The sequence below is a fragment of the Motacilla alba genome, chromosome 11 (genome assembly GCF_015832195.1).
Source record: "Motacilla alba alba isolate MOTALB_02 chromosome 11, Motacilla_alba_V1.0_pri, whole genome shotgun sequence".
Taxonomy (NCBI): Eukaryota; Metazoa; Chordata; class Aves; order Passeriformes; family Motacillidae; genus Motacilla; species Motacilla alba.
The window spans coordinates 21,073,013-21,094,421 of record NC_052026.1 but is presented as its reverse complement, the minus strand read 5'-3'; the positions used below and the strand labels follow the sequence as shown (position 1 = coordinate 21,094,421).

Genomic DNA, 21,409 nt, shown 5'->3' with positions numbered 1-21,409 from the left:
GCCCGCGACGGTCTGCGCCCAAACTTTGGCGATGAACGTCGCCTCGCAGACCGGCCGGGACCGAGGAAAAAAAAACCCAGCCGGGGGGAAAAAAAAAAAAAACCCCCCGGCTGGGGATTTTTTATTCTAAATTTAAAAATGAGTTGAAAAACCTGAAAGACAAAGGTCACACACGCAAGGTTAAAAACAGTCAACGCACACACACACACACACACACACACACCCACCCACCCCCCGCCTTCAGCTTCCGCACAAACCCACCCTGGCTCTCACCTCGACTGCCCTCCTAACCCCCGCCTATTGCCACGCATTCGTGCCGCTCCTCGGGAACGTGGTTCCCGGGAGCCTCCGAGAAATCCTCCTGCCTGACAAAAACCCCGGGCCCGCGACGGTCTGCGCCCAAACTTTGGCGATGAACGTCGCCTCGCAGACCGGCCGGGACCGAGGAAAAAAAAACCCAGCCGGGGGGAAAAAAAAAAAACCCCCCCGGCTGGGGATTTTTTATTCTAAATTTAAAAATGAGTTGAAAAACCTGAAAGACAAAGGTCACACACGCAAGGTTAAAAACAGTCAACGCACACACCCACACACACACACACCCACCCACCCCCCGCCTTCAGCTTCCGCACAAACCCACCCTGGCTCTCACCTCGACTGCCCTCCTAACCCCCGCCTATTGCCACGCATTCGTGCCGCTCCTCGGGAACGTGGTTCCCGGGAGCCTCCGAGAAATCCTCCTGCCTGACGAAAACCCCGGGCCCGCGACGGTCTGCGCCCAAACTTTGGCGATGAACGTCGCCTCGCAGACCGGCCGGGACCGAGGAAAAAAAAAACCCAGCCGGGGGGAAAAAAAAAAAAACCCCCCCGGCTGGGGATTTTTTATTCTAAATTTAAAAATGAGTTGAAAAACCTGAAAGACAAAGGTCACACACGCAAGGTTAAAAACAGTCAACGCACACACCCACACACACACACACACACCCACCCACCCCCCGCCTTCAGCTTCCGCACAAACCCACCCTGGCTCTCACCTCGACTGCCCTCCTAACCCCCGCCTATTGCCACGCATTCGTGCCGCTCCTCGGGAACGTGGTTCCCGGGAGCCTCCGAGAAATCCTCCTGCCTGACAAAAACCCCGGGCCCGCGACGGTCTGCGCCCAAACTTTGGCGATGAACGTCGCCTCGCAGACCGGCCGGGACCGAGGAAAAAAAAACCCAGCCGGGGGGAAAAAAAAAAAAAAAAACCCCCCGGCTGGGGATTTTTTATTCTAAATTTAAAAATGAGTTGAAAAACCTGAAAGACAAAGGACACACACGCAAGGTTAAAAACAGTCAGCGCTCACTCAGACAAGCACACACAGACAGACACAATCCCAGGCTCTCTCATATTCTTCAGCTTGCACACGGTGCAACCCTTACTCGAAGCACCGCACTGAAGAACGTGCTTCAATGGCCTCTGGCTTCCGTTCCTCGATGTCAAATTGTAGACTCCGGGAAAATCTACAGCCTCGAGGACCTGTGAGACAACAAGAGGCGGTCAACGAGTGGCTATCTGACAGCTAGGAGGTCTCCCGACTCTGGGCCGATAAAACTTTCTACCCAAAATCCCACAAAAGACAGATGAACTGTAAAGTTACATAACTGTTCTACCTAACTGTAACTACATGCCAGGGCAGGGGGGCTCCGATCCTAGAGTGGCACAATGTAAGTAATGTACAGACAATGTGAGCCAGCATAATTGCATACAATCTAAGCCAACACAGGTACATACAGGATAACTACACACAATGTAAACCAGCATAATTGCATACAATATAAGCGCACACAATGTAAACCAGCATCGTTACATACGGTATAAGTACATACAATATAAACCAGCATAACTGCATATATTATAAGTGCACACAATATAAGCCAACAGAAGTACATGCAATATAAGTACACACAATGTAAACCAGCATAATTGCATACAATATAAGCGCACACAATGTAAACCAGCATCGTTACATACAGTATAAGTACATACAATATGAGCCAGCATAATTGCATACAATATAAGCCAACACAGGTACATAGAGGATAAGTACAAACAATGTAAACCAGCATAATTGCATATAATATAAGCGCACACAGTATAAGCCACCATCGGTACAATATAAGTGATTTGAGATAACTCTCTGGAAGATGAATTCTTGAGCCCTCTACCCTTGGAGAAGATGGAACCTAGAGAACTAGTAGTCACATGAGGGTGTAATACACTCCCTATGGAAGTCCAAGAGAACGGCACGGGAAAAAAAGGCACTACCAAAGTTGAGAAGGAAGATGAATGAAAATATCTTGTGTACTTCTTCCTGGCTCAGAGAGAAAAAATGTAAAGATGCCGGAATAAGCGATATCCGGGGAGGAACGTGAGTAAAATGCGGCCGATATGATGCAGAATGATGCCGATAAAGCATCAAGATGTAAGAAAGGCCTACAGCACAGAAGACAATGACATAACACAGACACGGACAACATAACACAGACACGGACAACATAACACAGACACGGACAACATAACACAGACACGGACAACATAACACAGACACGAGTGGAAACCGCCTGGCAGTTTCACCTTACGGACCCAAGATTCCTAGCGTAAGATGAGCCACAGGCCGATGATGCCAAAGGAAAGAAAGCCCTATGACAACACATGATGATGAAACATAACTCCTTAAAAGAAGTTAGTGTCAAAGCAGTTAGGAGGATGCTCAAAAGGCTCGGTACGCCTAGAGAAGGAAGCGAAGACTGCCGGTTGACCGTGGCTATAGCTCCGAGCCTGAAGGCAAGCTCCTCGGGGGAAAAATCCACGACGACGCTGAGAGTCGAAGAAGGCTAACGACGCAAAGTTCACAGAGAAACGTTCAAAGAGAATGCAGAGATGGATCGGAACTACCCTGCCAGCCAAAGGCGCAGCTGAGGCTGAGGACAAGCCCTATCCCTTTACTTCCAAAGAGCCCCATCCCCCTACAGACCTCTCCGCTAAGCTAACATTAAACTGCCTCCTGTGATAGCAAAGGTTTTTCCCCTTCTCCCAACTACTCGCCCCAACACTTAGCTTTTGGAAGATGAGCGAACAAAATCCATCATCAGCTGGATGTGGACATCGAGACGTGTGCTTCGGTGCACCCGTTTCCAAACTTCACCTACAAGCCTCCTCACGGTACCTAAGAGAAAACAGAAAAGGTGACTATTGCTGTCAAAATGAGTAGTCCCTGGGACTCCTCCACACCACTGTCCCAGCTCACCTCAAATCTTGATTCGACTCCAGAGGCTGGCCCGAAGATACCTGCAAAAAGAAAAGGTACACGCTTAGCGTGCTGCTACGGAACGCTCACCCGTGAGTCATCCTCCCTAAACACCGACTCACCCGCTTGCCTCTGTTCCTTGGCACACCTAGGGCAGGGACAGCACCTGTAATGAAACAAAGCAAAAAAGGATGCTAAGATACTGGGAAAACACAACATCCCTGATCTGACAAGTATGCCACACCTATACCTAAAGCTTGCACCCACCTGGCATCGGGCATCCTTGGCCGGGAGAAGTTGCAAGTGGACCACCTAACAAAAAAACAGTGGATGCTTAGAGTTGCACCAGAAATTGAGGCCTCAGCAATAACAAATGCTGGCATCTTTTGATCACTGCTCACCTTGCCCTCCTCAACTTGACTGCTGCTCTCTGGCATAACTTCCTAAAAAAGAAACAAAAAAAAAAGGCAATGAACAGTGCTGCAACAGAGACACCATTTACGCTTCCCCAGCAGACACAAACGATGACTGACCTGATCAGGGGAATCCTTCTGCACCTGAAGGAAAGTTAAGGCAAAAGTCAAAGGGCTGCAGGATAACTTTACAGCTCCAAACAGCTTGTGTCAATCTAGGAATACCATCTACAATCCAACTGCACACTGCGTTACAAAGTTCAAGTCCCCGGGACTAGTCCTATCGCACCAGGCTACGCAGCAGGGCAGAGCGGCTCCGGCACAGATATGTGCACACACCCGTGACACAGGACGGGACGTGACAAACAATGGGGGACACAACAGGGACAGAAATCTCTTGGCAAGAAGGATGACTGCAAGGGCCAAAAGAATGCAATATGAGATGACCGAGGAGAGGGCGATGGCGAGCTGATGAGGCTCAGAGAACCCTGGAGGAAGAAGATGCTAACTGAAATATGTATTCCAAGAAGCTGCAAAGATGGATGCCTGTGAATCCTACGGTCAGAATCCTCTACCAGTCCTCACGTTCTTACGACTCCTAATCCGCCGCAATGGATCCTTGCGGGGCGCAGCTGTCCATACGGCTCAGAACAAGACCTGAAAAGACATCTGACCGGATGCTTCTAAAGAGAAATGCGATTCTGATGCCTGTCTGAGCTCCCGAGTCAAAAGTTCTATGGCATCGGTGCCAGGCCGAGGAACGCAGAGATCACAGATGCTAAGAATGATGCATGGGTTTCTGACAGGCCCCTCAAAGGGCTAAGGAAAAAGGCATGAGATACCCAAACACACAGAACGCACAATAGACAAGTGACACGAGACACACCGGGACTGCTCTGCCCTGAGCATGTCAGCACTGTGATCAAAAGTGACACTTTCCCATTCAGTGGCCTAAGGGGCCGCTTCTTCCACATCCCCGTCTCCAAAGCGGACTCAAAAACTCCTCCCGGTGAGTCCCGACCCAGCACCCCGCTTTCATGCCCTCTCTGGGTCACAGCCCTCTACTTATCTCAGACATCTGGGGATGCCGATCCATGTCTGGTGTGAAGGAAGGCAGCCTCCCTGGCTGGGAAGTTCCTGCTGTCACTGGGCCGTCGTCTCTTAGACAGCTACATTAAAGAAAACCGAGCATCAATGCGTGATCTGGGCAGCACGTCGGCCAAAACCTAACAATTCTGCTGCTCACCGTTCTCCAGAGAATGCCCAGCTCCTCGGGCCACATGCTTTTGCTGCGCTCGGAGGCCACACTGTCGTTGCAGGGTATGCCTGGGTTAAGAGGAGACGAGGTGATGTGGCATTGCTGAAACCTGAGCGGACCCTCCCTTCTCCTCCCTGCTTCCCCGAATCACCGCAACTCCATAGCTGTTGCCAAAGGCGACCCAGATGACACCTTTAAGTAAAAAAGGCAAAGGCTTCATCACCCAGTCCTGTAAGACTCCCAGAGGGCTCACAAGAGCAGCAAACCCGGTCCATTGGCTGGTGCGTGACGGGAGCTTTGCATACTCTAAGTGAATTACCTAAAGGACAGAAACTAAAATGGAGGCTTAGAGCTGCACCAGAAAGTGAGACTTGAGCACTAACAAAGGCTTCATTCCACTGGACACTGCTCAACTTGCCCTCTTCAACCTGACTGCTGATATCTGGCTTTACTTCCTAAAAATAAAAATAAAGAACAGTGCTGTAACAGAGTCACCATTTACCCTTCCCCTGCAAACACAAACTGTGACTGACCTGCTCAGGGGAGCCCCCTGATCCAGGATGGGATGCTCTGCCATGGATTTTATCCGGCTGCATCTGAAAGAAAGTTAAGACAAGTCAAAGGGCAGCAGGAAAACTTCACAGCTCCAAACATCCTGTGTCAAACTAGGAATACCATCTAGAGCCTGACTACACCCCGCCTTACAAATCTCAAGTCCCTGGGACTTGTCCTATCGCACCAGGCTACGCAGCAGGGCAGAGCGGCTCCGGCACAAATACGTGCACACACCCGTGACACAGGACGGGACGTGACAAACAATGGGGACATAACAGGGATAGAAATCTCTTGGCAAGAAGGATGACTGCAAGGACCAAAAGAATGCAATATGAGATGACCGAGTCGAGAGCGATGGCGAGCTGATGAGGCTCAGAGAACCCTGGAGGAAGAAGATGCTAACTGAATGATGTATTCCAAGAAGCTGCAAAGATGGATGCCTGTGAATCCTACGGTCAGAATCCTCTACCAATCCTCACGACTCCTAATCTGCCGCAATGGATCCTTGTGGGGCCTGTCCATACAGCTCAGAACAAGACCTGAAAAGACATCTGACCGGATGCTTCTAAAAAGAGTGGCAGTTCTGATGCCTGTCTGAGCTCCCGAGTCAAAAGTTCTATGGCATCAATGCCAGGCCAAGGAATGCAGAGATCACAGATGCTAAGAATGATGCATGGGTTTCTGACAGGCCCCTCAAAGGGCTAAGGAAAAAGACCTGTGACATGGGATACCCAAACAACACATAATGCACGACGGACAAGTGACACGAGACACACCGGGACTGCTCTGCCCTGAGCACCTCAGCACTGTGATCAAAAGTGACACTTTCCCTTTTCATGGCCTAAGGGGCCACTTCTTCCACATCCGTCTCCAAAGCAGACTCAAAAATCCCTCCCGGTGAGTCCCAGCCCAGCAACCCACTTTCATCCCCTCTGCGGGTCGCAGCCCTCTACTCATCTCTCAGACAGGTGGGCATGCCAATCTGTGTCAGGTGCAAAAGAAAGCAGCCTCGCCATCTGAGCAGTCCCTGCTGGCACCGGGCTGTTGTATCTTACTCTGCCAAGAGAAAGAAAACCAAACATCAGTGCACAAGCTTAGCAGCACATCGGCCAAAACCAAACAAGTCTGCTACTCACCACATTCTTAAGAATGCCCAGGTCCTCGGGCCGCACGCTTTGGCCGTGCTCGGAGGCTGACGCCGTTGTCGCAGGGTCTGCCTAGATTAAGCGGAGACAACTTGATTTGGCATTGCTGAAACCTGAAAGGACCCTCGCTGCTGCTCCCAACCTCCCCGACTCACCACAACTCCTTGGCTGGCCCTGATGGCTACCCAGATAGGATGGTGAATGAGAAAATTTAAAGGCTTCATCGCAAAGACCTGTAATACTCCCACAAGGCCCACATGTGCAGGAAACCCGGTGCATTGGCCAGTGCGTGACGGGGGCTGGACATCTGCCGAGTCAATTGCCTAAAGCAAACAAACGAGAATGGAGGCTTGGAGTTGCACCAGAAATGAGACTTAAGCAATAACAACTACTTCTGTACACAACTCAATGCTCACCTTGCCCACTTGGCCTTGACTGCTGCTATCTGCCTCGACTTCCTAAAAATAAAAACAGAACAGTGCTGTAACATAGTCACCATTTATGCTTCCTCTGCAGATACAAACAGTGACTGACCTGCTCAGGGGAACCCACGAGCCTGGGATGGGGTGCCCAGACAAGGATATAATGCATCAGCACCTGAAAGAAAGTTAGGATATACATCAAAGGGCTGCAGGATAACTTTACAGCTCCAAACAGCTTGTGTCAATCTAGGAATACCATCTACAATCCAACTGCACACTGCGTTACAAAGTTCAAGTCCTCGGGACTAGTCCTATCGCACCAGGCTACGCAGCAGGGCAGAGCGGCTCCGGCACAAATACGTGCACACACCCGTGACACAGGACGGGACGTGACAAACAATGGGGGACACAACAGGGACAGAAATCTCTTGGCAAGAAGGATGACTGCAAGGACCAAAAGAATGCAATATGAGATGACCGAGTCGAGAGCGATGGCGAGCTGATGAGGCTCAGAGAACCCTGGAGGAAGAAGATGCTAACTGAATGATGTATTCCAAGAAGCTGCAAAGATGGATGCCTGTGAATCCTACGGTCAGAATCCTCTACCAGTCCTCACGTTCTTACGACTCCTAATCCGCCGCAATGGATCCTTGCGGGGCGCAGCTGTCCATACGGCTCAGAACAAGACCTGAAAAGACATCTGACCGGATGCTTCTAAAGAGAGATGCGATTCTGATGCCTGTCTGAGCTCCCGAGTCAAAAGTTCTATGGCATCGGTGCCAGGCCAAGGAACGCAGAGATCACAGATGCTAAGAATGATGCATGGGTTTCTGACAGGCCCCTCAAAGGGCTAAGGAAAAAGACCTGTGACATGGGATACCCAAACAACACATAATGCACGACGGACAAGTGACACGAGACACACCGGGACTGCTCTGCCCTGAGCACCTCAGCACTGTGATCAAAAGTGACACTTTCCCTTTTCATGGCCTAAGGGGCCACTTCTTCCACATCCGTCTCCAAAGCAGACTCAAAAATCCCTCCCGGTGAGTCCCAGCCCAGCAACCCACTTTCATCCCCTCTGCGGGTCGCAGCCCTCTACTCATCTCTCAGACAGGTGGGCATGCCAATCTGTGTCAGGTGCAAAAGAAAGCAGCCTCGCCATCTGAGCAGTCCCTGCTGGCACCGGGCTGTTGTATCTTACTCTGCCAAGAGAAAGAAAACCAAACATCAGTGCACAAGCTTAGCAGCACATCGGCCAAAACCAAACAAGTCTGCTACTCACCACATTCTTAAGAATGCCCAGGACCTCGGGCCGCACGCTTTGGCCGTGCTCGGAGGCTGACGCCGTTGTCGCAGGGTCTGCCTAGATTAAGCGGAGACAACTTGATTTGGCATTGCTGAAACCTGAAAGGACCCTCGCTGCTGCTCCCAACCTCCCCGACTCGCCACAACTCCTTGGCCTGTCCTGATGGCTACCGAGATAGGACAGTGAATGAGAAAATTTAAAGGCTTCATCGCAGAGTCCTGTAATACTTCCACAAGGCCCACATGTGCAGGAAACCCGGTGCATGGGCTGGCTGGTGGCGGTGGCTGGACATATGCAAAGTCAATTGCCTAAAGCAAACAAACGAGAATGGAGGCTTGGAGTTGCACCAGAAAGTGAGACTTGACCAATAACTACTTCAGTACACTACTCAATGCTCACCTTGCCCACTTGGCCTTGACTGCTGCTCTCTGGCTTGACTTCCTAAAAATAAAGACAAAGAACAGTGCTGTAACATAGTCACCATTTATGCTTCCTCTGCAGATACAAACAGTGACTGACCTGCTCAGGGGAACCCACAAGCCCAGGATGGGGCGCTCTGACAAGGATATAATGCATCAGCACCTGAAAGAAAGTTAGGATATACATCAAAGGGCTGCAGGATAACTCAACAGGTGGAAACACCTTTTGTCAATCTAGGAATACGATCTAGAGTCCAACTACAGCCCACGCTACAAATCTCAAGTCCCCGGGACTGGTCCTATCGCACCAGGCTACGCAGCAGGGCAGAGCGGCTCCGGCACAGATATGTGCACACACCCGTGACACAGGACGGGACGTGACAAACAATGGGGGACACAACAGGGACAGAAATCTCTTGGCAAGAAGAATGACTGCAAGGACCAAAAGAATGCAATATGAGATGACCGAGGAGAGGGCGATGGCGAGCTGATGAGGCTCAGAGAACCCTGGAGGAAGAAGATGCTAACTGAATGATGTATTCCAAGAAGCTGCAAAGATGGATGCCTGTGAATCCTACGGTCAGAATCCTCTACCAGTCCTCACGTTCTTACGACTCCTAATCCGCCGCAATGGATCCTTGCGGGGCGCAGCTGTCCATACGGCTCAGTACAAGACCTGAAAAGACATCTGACCGGATGCTTCTAAAGAGAAATGCGATTCTGATGCCTATCTGAGCTCCCTAGTCAAAAGTTCTATGGCATCGGTGCCAGGCCGAGGAACGCAGAGATCACAGATGCTAAGAATGATGCATGGGTTTCTGACAGGCCCCTCAAAGGGCTAAGGAAAAAGACCTGAGACACCCAAACACACAGAATGCACAATAGACAAGTGACATGAGACACACCGGGACTGCTCTGCCCTGCACACCTCAGCACTGTGATCACAAGTGAAACTTTGCCTTTCAGTGGCCTAAAGGACACTTCCTGCACATCCCCATCTCCTAAGCGGACTCAAAAACTCCTCTCGGTGAGTCCCGACCCAGCACCCAGCTTTCATCCCCTCTCTGGGTCACAGCCCTCTACTTATCTCTGACATCTGGGGAACCCGGTCCGTGTCAGGTGCAAAGCAAGGCCGCCTCGCCATCTGGGAAGTTCCTGCTGTCACTGGGCTGTTGTCTCGTAGTCTCCTACAGTCAAGAAAACAGAGCATCACTGTGTGATCTTGGCGGCACGTCGGCCAAACCCAACAATTCTGCTACTCACCGCTCTCCTAAGAATGCCCGGGTCCTCGGGCGGCACGATTGCGCCGTGCTCGGAGGCCACGCTGTCGTCGCAGGGTCCGCCTGGGTTAAGAGCAGATGAGATGATGTGGCATTGCTGAAACCTGAGTGGACCCTCGCTCCTCCTCCCCGCTTCCCTGACTCACTGCAACTCCTCCGCCATTGCCAAAGGCTACCCGGGTGCCACCTTTAAACAGAAAAAGCAAAGGCTTCATCACCGAGTCCTGTCGGACGTCCACAGGGCTCACGAAAGCAGCAAACCACGTCCATCAGGTGGCTGGTGACGGGGGCCTGGCATACTCCGAGTGGACTGCCTAAAGCACACAAACGAGAATGGACGCTTAGAGTTGCAACAGAAATTGAGACCTCAGCAATAACAACTGCTTCTGTCCACTGGACACTGCTCACCTTGCCCTCTTCAACTTGATTGCTGCTATCCGGCTTGACTTCCTAAAAATAAAGACAAAGAACAGTGCTGTAACAGAGTCACCATTTACACTTCCCCTGCAAACACAAACCGTGACTGACCTGCTCGGCCGAACCTCTGCACCCGGAATGGGGCGCTCCGCCATGGATTCTATCCTTCTGCATCTGAAAGAAAGTTAGAACAAAAGTCAAAGGGCTGCAGGATACCTTCACAGCTCCAAACATCTTGTGTCAATCTAGGAATACCACCTAGAGTCCAACTACAGCCCACGCTACAAAGTTCAAGTCCCCGGGACTGGTCCTATCGCACCAGGCTACGCAGCGGGGCAGAGCAGCTCCGGCACAAATATGTGCAGACACCCGTGACACAGGACGGGACGTGACAAACAATGGGGTCCCTAAACACAAACATCACTTTATACTACAAATTGTGACACAATGATGAGAAAAGAGTTCCTGGCAAGAATAAGTAGTGGCAAGGACCACGAGGATGCCAAAAGAGATGACTGATGCTCAGGGGACAGTGGATGGAGACAGCTCCTCTAAGGAGCAGAAGACTGGAACAGAGTGACCTGTTATAAGACCTGTTGGTCACGATGATCAAGGCGGCTGTGAGACAATGCTACGTTTAGAATGTTCTCCATATCGTGCAATCTTACGTGCCCCAGGACTTTACAGCTCACGGCTGGAAAGGATGGATGCTGATACAGCCGGGAACCAGGCCTCAAAAGACGTCTGACTCGATGCTTCGGAGATGTGACTCGAGATGCGGCTGAGCCCGCCGGTAAAAGAACAAATGATATTGGCATCCTGCTGAGAAGCGCCAGCGTTCGAGAACCTAGACACGACAGCTGATGGTTTTGCTAAGGGCCTCGAGGGGAGAAGGCAGAGATATTGGATCCAAGGGACCCCAAAGACACACTAGGTAACACAGGACACCGAACAACACAACACAGACCGGAACTGTTCTGCACCGCATACCCTACAGCTGCAATCGAAAGCAGAGCCTCTCCCTTTAGCTGTTCCACGGGGCCCCTTAGAGGACATCTCTTCACCCTCTGCAAATTTTTAAATCTGTCTAGGAATTTCCAAGCCACTACTCTCCTATCATCCCATCTCCAGGCTGTGGCCCCCCAACTTATCTTTTGGATGACCGGTGAGGTGAATCCACATTGGACCTGAAATGAGTCTGCCTCAGAGGGCCCTGTGATCGCTGTCAGCCTCTTGGTCAACTACAATAAAGAAAACCAGAAACAATGTATGAGTTCAGTGATATATGGGCTAAATCCCAGAAAATCAGCTACTTGCCCTCTCCTGAGTTACTTACACTCTCCTGAGTGTGCCTGGGTCCTCGAGTCTCCAGCTTTATCCTGAGTCCAAGGCTGTGGCACCTGGGTTAGAGAAAGGCAAAGTTACATGGCGTTTCTGTGACTGCAGTGTGCTTGTGTGATGTAAGACATGTGAATGCCTCTGCTACGCTTGTGAAAAGCCTTGGGGGGGCCCTCAAATAGACACCATTTCTCACCTTGCTGCCTTCAAAACCCCCCACCACCCCCCACAATAACTCCTAACCAGATACATCCTCACCCTCCTGCTCCTAGTCACAATCCTCAACTTAATTGTAGTCTCAATCTCAAGCATCATCTTTGACACTGGGCGGATCCCTTTTGTGATGTGATGAATCTGCCACAAAAAGTGTTGCACTTGACACGATCTGGATTTTCCGGAAGTTGCGCTCCTCCTCCAACCTAAAAACAACCAAGAACAAAACCAGAAACTACAAAAGAACTTTTCCACCCCTAAAAACACAACCCAAAATCATGAGCTTAAATACTCCCTGTGTTCAATGCTGTATTCTTCACAGCATCTTCAAAGCCTCTATGACTTTAGATGCCTAAAAGCACCTGCTGGAAACAAGCTAAGATAAGCTGAAAGAGTCTCTTCACCGAAATGAGAGGAGAGCTCTTATCCCAGCAGATCCCAGAGAGGGAATGAAGCCCCTCTGCAAAAGCTGGGGTTAATATACCCCTGATTGGGCCCACCTCTCCTTCCCATGACACCCAGGAAAAGGGAGGGGGCAAATCCCACCAGGTATAAAAGCCCTCAGAGCAGCTACAGCTGTTTGGCTCCTCTGCCTTGAATTCAAGGGGAGTAAAGGGCTTGATATAGGAGAAAACTCTTCAGAGGAATGACAACGCTTTCTTTTTTGCTACAACTAATTGGAGCAAAAGGGCGGAAGACTGGTGAGAAATAAAACTTTGTGTTTAGGTAGCACAGCCAGACAAATTGGGTAAGTTGCTGTCAACTGACATAATTATTCTTTAGTGACTACTAAATATTATTTCACGTGTGACTAAGTAGGGTGGGGAAGAATACTAATGATATGAATAGTCTAAGTCTGCTTGGGACCTCTAATTAGGGCTATCTACATTATAAACAAAAATAAGAAAAATAATCGCCTCCCAGCAGTGTAAGGGTTAGGTATGTGCCAGGCTCACCCTTCTCTGAGATATCTGGTCCTAGGGCACAGAAAGAAGTGCCCTGAAATGCACATTTAAACCCTTAAAATGCTGAAAAAGGCAGAGCTTCCTTCAAGTGAACCCCTTCAAATGAGAAAATGGGGCAGTTGCCTCCACTGAAACTGATACAATGGCAAATAAATGCCTTCTGCCCTTTAATTTAATCCCCTAAAATATTGGGAAAAGAGCAGGTTTTCTTACTGTAAATCTCTCCAGTGATGAAAAAAATAGGGATTTTTCCCTCAATCCAAACCCTTAAGAAGGAGAGATAGCTGGGCATCCCCCTCAGTTTAAGCCTTAGGAAAACAAAAAAGAGGGCGGTTACCCTTAAATCAAACCCATAAAAAACATCGTTAAGGTTTTCCCCTTCTATTTAAACTGGAAAATAATGGAAAATGGTGACTCCCTGTCAATTAGCCCCCCTAACAGCATAGAAAAGGCAGGATTCTTTCAACTGAGACCATTAAAATTGCAGGGGAAGCAGATTCCCTCACAATTTGAACACAAAAAATAGGGGAAAGGGAAGCTTTTTCCCTCCATTTAAACCCCTTTTCTCCTAATAACCCCTCTCTTTTCTGGGAGTACTGTGGAGGGTCTGAAGGCTCTGGGGAGGGACTGACACAGTAAAAGGGGAAAGTTGAAAGCTCTCCCCTGGAACCCCACATGCTGCCCGGCCCGCTCAGGTGCCGCCCCTTGGCGAGAGGGTTCTTCTCTTGGCATTTTCTCGAAGCGATGCTCCGTGCCCGGGTGGGTCCGGCTGCTCCCCTGTCCCTGCTGGATGCTCCGACCGTAGCTCTGGGAGGGACGCTCGGGATACCCCCGTTAGCCCCTCTGGACTAGCATCTCCCTGTGCAGGTGTGCCCGGGGAACCCCCTGAAAGCAGCTGGTCACACGGGGTGCTGCTAGACCTTGGACTGGGGGGTGAGGTGAAGAAAGGTCCTGTGCAGAGTTCCCTCCCCTACACAGCCTTTCATCTGCCCCTTAAACAATGTGGTGCTAGACTTTCCTTTTCAAGGAAATTAACAGTCTTTCCCTTCTGCGTGCCCAGGGCCAAAACTGGGATTCTGCCTCCAAAACTGCAGACGGCAAATGATTTCTGGCAGACCGCAGCTGCCGAAGCCGAGAACTCTCGCTGCCCTTGGAGTGCCACGGGCCTCTTGTGAACGGACGTCCGCACGCGGCGGGGGTGAGTTTGGCTTTATGGGGAAGAGGGCTGGCGTTCCTGTCCGGGGGCCTATGCCTGCTCCGCTTCCGAACGGCGCGGGATTTCTCCCGGAGTGGAGCTGCCCCCGCCTAGAACTCGGGCTGCCCTGGCAGTTTGCTGAGCGCCTCCTGCAAACTGGCATCGGGAAACTCGGGGTGTGAGTTTTCCTGTGTGGAATTTCTCACAGACCAAAGCTAAGGGCATCTAACCCTAACTTTGACCGCAAGGACTTAGCTGGGTCTAAAACTTACGACTTTCGGACCGAGAGCGGGGGACAGGACCCGCTGTGCTGCCGCTGGCCCCTTTCTAATGCATTGCAGCCCTAAAACTTTGCCTTTTCAGAGGGTGTGTCCTCTGGCCCTGCCCATAATCTGCAAAATATGCTAAAGATTCCTAAAATAGCTTTGAAAAAGCCCCAACAATACCCTAAAAAATCCCAGACAAGTCCTAAAAAACCTTCCAAAATCCCCTAAGTATGTTTAAAAGTTCTGGAACAAACCTCAAAAAAAACATGCTCAGCCTCCAAACTCTACCTATTGCTCTCTAGCCCTCAGATGTTGTCCCTATCTTTTTGCAGTGGTACTTGTTGTCCTCTGAGGGTTCTGTCATTGTCCTGGTGTGAGGGTTGCTGTCTTGTCACACCGGGAGGGTTGCGGTGTGGTCTCACTGTTGGGGTTGCTGTGTTGTGCTGCTGTTGGGGGAAAAGGCTGTTGGTAGGGGGACTGCTTAGGGTGAAGTCAGGGCTGGGGTGTGTGTACCTGAACTTGCCTCCTAAGCTGTACCCTGTAGCCCTGATTTCCACTGGACTGTCCAGCCCTCAGGTCCTCTCCCTTTACCCCTAAATCCCTCCCTCTACGCCCCAGCCTTCAGGCTCTGTGTCACCCTCAAGCCCCTTCTCAGCTGCCCTTCGGCCTCTGTGTTTCGTGCTGTGAAAAGACCCCAAAAAACCCTAAAAATTCCCTAAAAAAAGCCCTAATCTTCAAAATGTCCTAAAACCCCCCAAAGAATACCCTTAAAATACACTAAAAATACCGTACTTTTAAAAACCCCAGAACACCCCTAACAACCCCTAAATATCCCCTAAATAGTCCTAAAAGAGCTCAAAAATAGCCCAAAAATCCTTAAAATGCCCTGACAAGACCTTTAAAACAGACCTAAAAATTCCCTCAGAAACTGTAGAAATACCCTATATCTAAAAAAGTCCTCCACATACCCTCAATAGTCCTAAAAAAGCCCCAAGAAGACTCAGAAACCCCCCTAAAAATTCTAAAAACTACTAAGAAAGCCCTTAAAATACCCTAAAAAGACCTCTTAAAAGCCCTGAAAGAGCCCTAAAATTATCCTAAACGTTCCCAGAAAATCCCTAAAAAACTCCCACAAACACAACCCTAAAATATCCTTTGCAACCCCTGAAAAAAGCTCTAAAAAATGCACAGCCCCCAACTCCTACCTTTCACTGTCTAGCCCACAAACATCATTGCTACCTTTTTACTACGGTCGCTGCCTTGTGCTGTTGTTGGGGAAAACTGGTGTCCTAGGGGTGCTGTTTGGGGTGAGCTTAGGGTTGGGGTGAGGGCTTCTGCAACTGTAGCCTAACCTTACCTATTACTCTGGGTCCTGTCCTTTTTACCCCTAACCCTCAGTGTAAGCTGCCCACTTGTCAAACCCCCCCTCTTTGCCCCTCAGCCCGGAATGTCTGTGTGTCACCCCAAGCCCTGCAATGTTGTCCCTTGGCCTCCTAACCTCCGATGGACGCTCTCCACCCGGGTAGGGTTGGTTTTTAGGGTGAGGTTAGGGGAGGTGTGAGTTCTGGTTCACCTGTCACCCTCAGGCACCCCCCACTTTTCCCCTCAAGGCTCTCCCCAAGCCTCTTCTTGTCACCCTCAAGTTCCCTAGAGTAGCCTCTCAGCATCTCTGTGACAATCTGGACCCCCCAGTCGCTCCTAAAGACTCCTTCTGCCTCTCAGCTACCCCGATCCTCTGTCACCCTCCAGCCTACCCTCCTCAGCCCGCATCCTTTGTGACACCCTGCAGCCCAGCATCCACAGCGGCCAAAACCCGAAAATTCTGCTACTCACCATTCTCCTAAGAATGCCCGGCTCCTCGGGGCGCACGCTTCGGCTGCGCTCGGAGGCCGACGCCGTCGTCGCAAGGCCTGCCTGTATTAAGAAGAGATGAGGTGATTTGGTATTGCTGAAACGTGACGGGACGTTGGCTCGTCCTCGCTTGTTCTCCTCGCGGGGAGCGGACAGAGCGACCGGCACCGGCCGGGACCAGCGCAGCGCCCGCGCCGCCTCTTCCGCCCGCCGGCCCGGCAAAGCCCCCCTCGACTCCGCACGGCTGGCACCGCCTGCACGCCAGCCCGGCGCCGCCCCGCCGGGATTTTCCGGCACGCGGTCGCCTCCACCGTCTGGAGAGGGGCGCGCGCGGGGGCTAGGGGGGGGTGCAGCCCTGTTCCGACGCCGCTCGCATGCCCCCGGCCCGTGCACCGCTGCGACCGCGCCCCTGCCGCCCGCCGAAACCGGCCCCGCCGGGCCGCCCTCGCCGCCGCCATTCACCTCAGCCACGGCGTCTCTTTACGCTTCTGAAACACCTTCGCCCCTCCCCTCTATTTACAGACACCGCCCCGCTCGCCGCTCGCTTCTCCCGCCCCTCGCCCTCCCCTCCCTCGGCAGCCGTCCTTCCCCCGCCCCCCCGGCGCCCAGCTGCGAGGGGCGGGGCGCTGGCTCGGGGGGCTGCAGTACCGCGCTGTGTCCACAGGGCGGCAGCACTCCCGCCGGCCGCAGCCGGGGGCTGCCGCTCGCCTGGAGGGAAGGGGGGGCAAGAACAACAGGTGCGATCCCCTTCGAAAACTCATCAAAAATAAATGCCCCAAAAAAAACCCGCACGAAAACTAAAAACACCCTGCCTTTAACCAAATAAAACCTCAAAACACCCTTTCCTTAAAATTATATTTAACTATTTTTTACATTTTTCAGATTCACATTTACATTTATAGTGTATATAAAAGTACAAATTATTTCTATTCTATATTACACCTATTGCTCATACTTATTTATATTTAAACTTTTGTATATATATCTATACATTTGTATATTTAGATTTAAATATATTTAGATTAGATTTATATATATATATTTCTAAATTTAGATTTCTATTCCTAAAATACATATGTTCTTTAAAACGAAACCCCTGCCTCTAACCAAAATCTGTACATATTTTTAATATTAATTATAAATGATAAAAAAACCCTGCCTCTAAACAAATAAGAACAAAAACCCATTTTATTTAAAAATATACTTAGTTTTATATTTATATTTTCCATAATTATACTCACACTTACATTTCTTTAATATTCATATATTTGATTTATAGATACATATATATCATAATGTAATACTATAGCTACAGTATGATTTACATTATGTATTTTATCAATTTCTAAGACTTAGAATTTTCTCCCTTTTATATTTTTCTATATCTTTATATATTTATGATACAGGTCTATATTTGGATTTATATTTTTAATCAGTATTTCTTTTTTTATTATTTATAGTAAAAGCCCTGCCTATAACCAAACTTTTTTTAAAAATCCCACCGCTATTTAAAAAAAAAAATTATTTTTATATTTCTATTTTTTCATATTTCTATTCACATTTATATTTTATAGTGATGTATTCCATTTGCAGACGTAAATAGCATATAGCAAAATATAATAATATATATTCTAAAAAATATATCTATTTTTAATACTTATAATATCTAATTTTATTACTTATATTAACTTATATTTTATATATGTATTTGTTCTATATTTCTATACTTAGATTTCAAGTTTTATAATTGTTATACATGTAAAATTAAAAAGCTGCCTAAAACCATATAAAAAAAAAAAACAAAGCCTTCATTTTTATCCCTATTTAATTATTTTTATATTATATTCTTCATATTTATATTCAATTTACAATTTGTTATATATCTTATACAGATATACTATAGTTATCGATCTATTATATATTACACATAATATATTACAATATAAGAAGATATATAGAGTATTATTGGTAATATGAAGTGTATCTAGTTCTGTTATTTTGTATTTATTTCTATTTTATGCTTTTCTATATATCTTTATATATTTATAATATATTCCTATTTTTACATCGTTGACGTTGCTGTTTATAATCTGTATTTCTATATTTTACATAAACATCTAATGGACATAAAACATTATAATATCTTCCTGATATAATACAAAGTTCTTTATTTTGCATGTTCTCTTTATTTATATTTATTTTATTTCAATTTTATATCTTATATTTATATTTCCATTTCCATATTTATATCTCTGTTTTGCTTATTTACACTGGTATGGCTGGGAGGCGGGGAGACGGGACAGGACGAAAGGGGACGAAACGGGAGAGGCACGGCACTACTATTATGATTTAAATAACACCCCTGCCTCTACGCAAATGCAAGCCAAAAAGAACCCCTTTCTTTTAAACAGCATTTTACTTTGAAAACATGCCCTATTTTTACACTGCCATTCCCATTTCAAATGTCTATGGATAGGTAGTGCTGTCTGTAGTCTATATTAGGTCTCTTCGGCTACAATCGGCTGTTCTCGACAACACTCGGCTATGGCCCGCTCTTCGGCTGCACTCGGCTACGGTCGGCTACGCTCGGCTCTTCGGCTAAAGCCGGCTATTATCGGCTGCACTCGGCTCTTCGGCTGAGCTCGGCTACGGTCGGCTACGCTCGGCTCTTCGGCTGCACTCGGCTACCGTCGGCTACGCTCGGCTCTTCGGCTGCACTCGGCTACTCTCGGCTACGCCCGGCTACGCTCGGCTCTTCGGCTACACTCGGCTGCACTCCGCTAAGCTGGATTTGCGCGCCCTTTTTGCCGCCATCTTGAGAAGGTCAAACCAGTCCGCGACACGCCACACTCAACAGGGCGGCGGGGAGGGGACGTCGGCAGGGAGATAGGCGTTTAGCGCCAATGCCTGTCACAAACCCGCCGAAATACGCCCGCCCGCGGCGCCGCTGAGCAAACAGCCCGTCTCCAAGGTACCCGAAGCGCCACAGAAAATCCCGCTCGCGCCGCGCCGGCGGCGGTGTTCCGTTCCGGCAGTCCAGTAGACGGACCGCGGTCCTCCGATTTGCGCGCCTTTTTTGCCGCCATCTTGAGAAGGTCAAACCAGTCCGCGACACGCCACACTCAACAGGGCGGCGGGGAGGGGACCTCGACAGGGAGATAGTCGTTTAGCGCCAATGCCTGTCACAAACCCGCCGAAATACGCCCGCCCGCGGCGCCGCTGAGCAAACAGCCCGTCTCCAAGGTACCCGAAGCGCCACAGAAAATCCCGCTCGCGCCGCGCCGGCGGCGGTGTTCCGTTCCGGCAGTCCAGTAGACGGACCGCGGTCCTCCGATTTGCGCGCCTTTTTTGCCGCCATCTTGAGAAGGTCAAACCAGTCCGCGACACGCCACACTCAACAGGGCGGCGGGGAGGGGACCTCGGCAGGGAGATAGTCGTTTAGCGCCAATGCCTGTCACAAACCCGCCGAAATACGCCCGCCCGCGGCGCCGCTGAGCAAACAGCCCGTCTCCAAGGTACCCGAAGCGCCACAGAAAATCCCGCTCGCGCCGCGCCGGCGGCGGTGTTCCGTTCCGGCAGTCCAGTAGACGGATCGCGGTCCTCCGATTTGCGCGCCTTTTTTGCCGCCATCTTGAGAAGGTCAAACCAGTCCGCGACACGCCACACTCAACAGGGCGGCTAGGAGGGGACCTCGACAGGGAGATAGTCGTTTAGCGCCAATGCCTGTCACAAACCCGCCGAAATACGCCCGCCCACGGCGCCGCTGAGCAAACAGCCCGTCTCCAAGGTACCCGAAGCGCCACAGAAAATCCCGCTCGCGCCGCGCCGGCGCCGGTGTTCCGTTCCGGCAGTCCAGTAGACGGACCGCGGTCCTCGGATTTGCGCGCCTTTTCTGCCGCCATCTTGAGAAGGTCAAGCCCGTCCGCGACACGCCGCGCCCGCCCTGCCGCCCGCCGCCGCACAGAGGCGTGCCCGCCTAGCGCCGCTCAGCCGCCGAGCGCCGCTCGCCTGCACTATCGCGCTCTGCCCACAGGGTGGCAGCACCGCCGCGCGCCCCACCCCACGCCGCGGCGCTGCCGCCGGGGAAGGCGGCAAAAACCGGCAGCTGCCACCGCAACGGGAGCCGCCCCCGGCAAAAAAACCCTCCAGAATCAATGCCCCCCCCGACAACGCGAAAGGAGAAAAAGAAAAAAAAAAACAAAAACAAAACCCTGCCTCTACCCAAATGAAAGCCAAAAAGAACCCCTTTCTTTTCAACTGCATTTAAGTTTGAAAAAACGCCATATTTTTATATTTACATTCCCATTTACATTTAAAATGTCTATTGATGTGTAGTGCTATCTGTATTCTATATTACATCCCTTCCTATCCCTTCTATTTATCTATATTTTATATTTCTGGAAATATTTTTTAAATCGTGATTATATGTCTCCCTATGTAGAACTGTGTAACACTATCAAGATCTGTATTATTTAAAATAAAATAATTAAAATAATCAATTAAAATAAAAAACCCCACCTCAAACCAAATAAAAAGCAACCCCCCCCCCTTGATTTAAACCATATTTTTTAGAGTATTACATTCAAGGTATTACTTGTAGTATAGTGGAAATTTTTTAGGCTATTACATTTTTCATAATTATATATTCATATTTCCATTTATATTTTTTATTTATTATGTAGATTATACATGTTATATAAAATACCTTTTAATATATTTTTATATATACATAAATATATATACATATATATGTACATACTATTCTTAGATATCTCTCTTACTTCTATTAATTCATAGGTAATATTTATAGATATCATTATAGATATATTTGGATCTTTGGATTTGTATTTTTAGATTATTTCTATTTATGTTACTGAGTAAAAAACCTGCCTATCAACTAATAAAAACCAAAAAAACGCCCCGTTTATTTTAAACTGTATGTCATTATTTTTATATTTACGATCTATAGTTAGATATTTTTGCGTATATAGAATAGACTGTGTTTTGTATATGTTATACCAGGTTACAAGAACATACTATATATTACAGTTTGATTTGTTTCGATTCTTATGTTTA

At 49.0% G+C, this 21,409-nt stretch overlaps 1 protein-coding gene across 8 annotated transcripts; it reads right to left on the bottom strand.

Annotated features, from left to right (window-relative positions):
- Window positions 1–3,702: 3,702 nt before the first annotated feature.
- Window positions 3,703–16,812, bottom strand: LOC119705643. 8 transcript variants are annotated; one of them, XM_038148278.1, is made up of 23 exons: window positions 16,796–16,812; window positions 16,316–16,396; window positions 12,102–12,262; window positions 11,842–11,905; window positions 10,617–11,746; window positions 10,497–10,538; window positions 10,389–10,402; window positions 10,235–10,275; window positions 10,072–10,151; window positions 9,896–9,995; window positions 8,909–8,971; window positions 8,789–8,830; window positions 8,530–8,697; window positions 8,369–8,446; window positions 7,193–7,255; window positions 7,075–7,116; window positions 6,814–6,981; window positions 6,650–6,730; window positions 6,435–6,569; window positions 5,492–5,554; window positions 5,278–5,413; window positions 4,947–5,150; window positions 4,517–4,869 (listed from the first exon to the last, which is right to left on the bottom strand). In XM_038148278.1, the coding sequence occupies exons 5-19, from the start codon at window positions 10,658–10,660 to the stop codon at window positions 6,501–6,503; spliced, it is 1,095 nt and encodes a 364-aa protein (XP_038004206.1). In that variant the 5' UTR covers window positions 10,661–11,746; window positions 11,842–11,905; window positions 12,102–12,262; window positions 16,316–16,396; window positions 16,796–16,812; the 3' UTR covers window positions 4,517–4,869; window positions 4,947–5,150; window positions 5,278–5,413; window positions 5,492–5,554; window positions 6,435–6,500. The 8 variants fall into 8 exon arrangements, with proteins under 8 accessions (XP_038004211.1, XP_038004206.1, XP_038004208.1 ...); XM_038148280.1 differs by having other exon boundaries at window positions 5,492–6,569; window positions 10,617–10,679; window positions 11,657–11,746; XM_038148282.1 differs by having other exon boundaries at window positions 5,492–6,569; window positions 10,617–10,679; window positions 11,693–11,746.
- Between the last annotated feature and the right edge of the window lie 4,597 nt (window positions 16,813–21,409).

Excerpts from the sequence above, each read along its gene's own strand:
- LOC119705643 (XM_038148283.1), bottom strand. The coding sequence starts at position 10,660 with ATGGCGGAGCGCCCCATTCCGGGTGCAGAGGTTCGGCCGAGCAG. Across the intron at positions 10,539-10,616 it reads GCAGAGGTTCGGCCGAGCAG|GAAGTCAAGCCGGATAGCAG; the intron begins GTCAGTCACGGT and ends CTTTATTTTTAG. Across the intron at positions 9,996-10,071 it reads CGGGCATTCTTAGGAGAGCG|GAGACTACGAGACAACAGCC; the intron begins GTGAGTAGCAGA and ends TCTTGACTGTAG.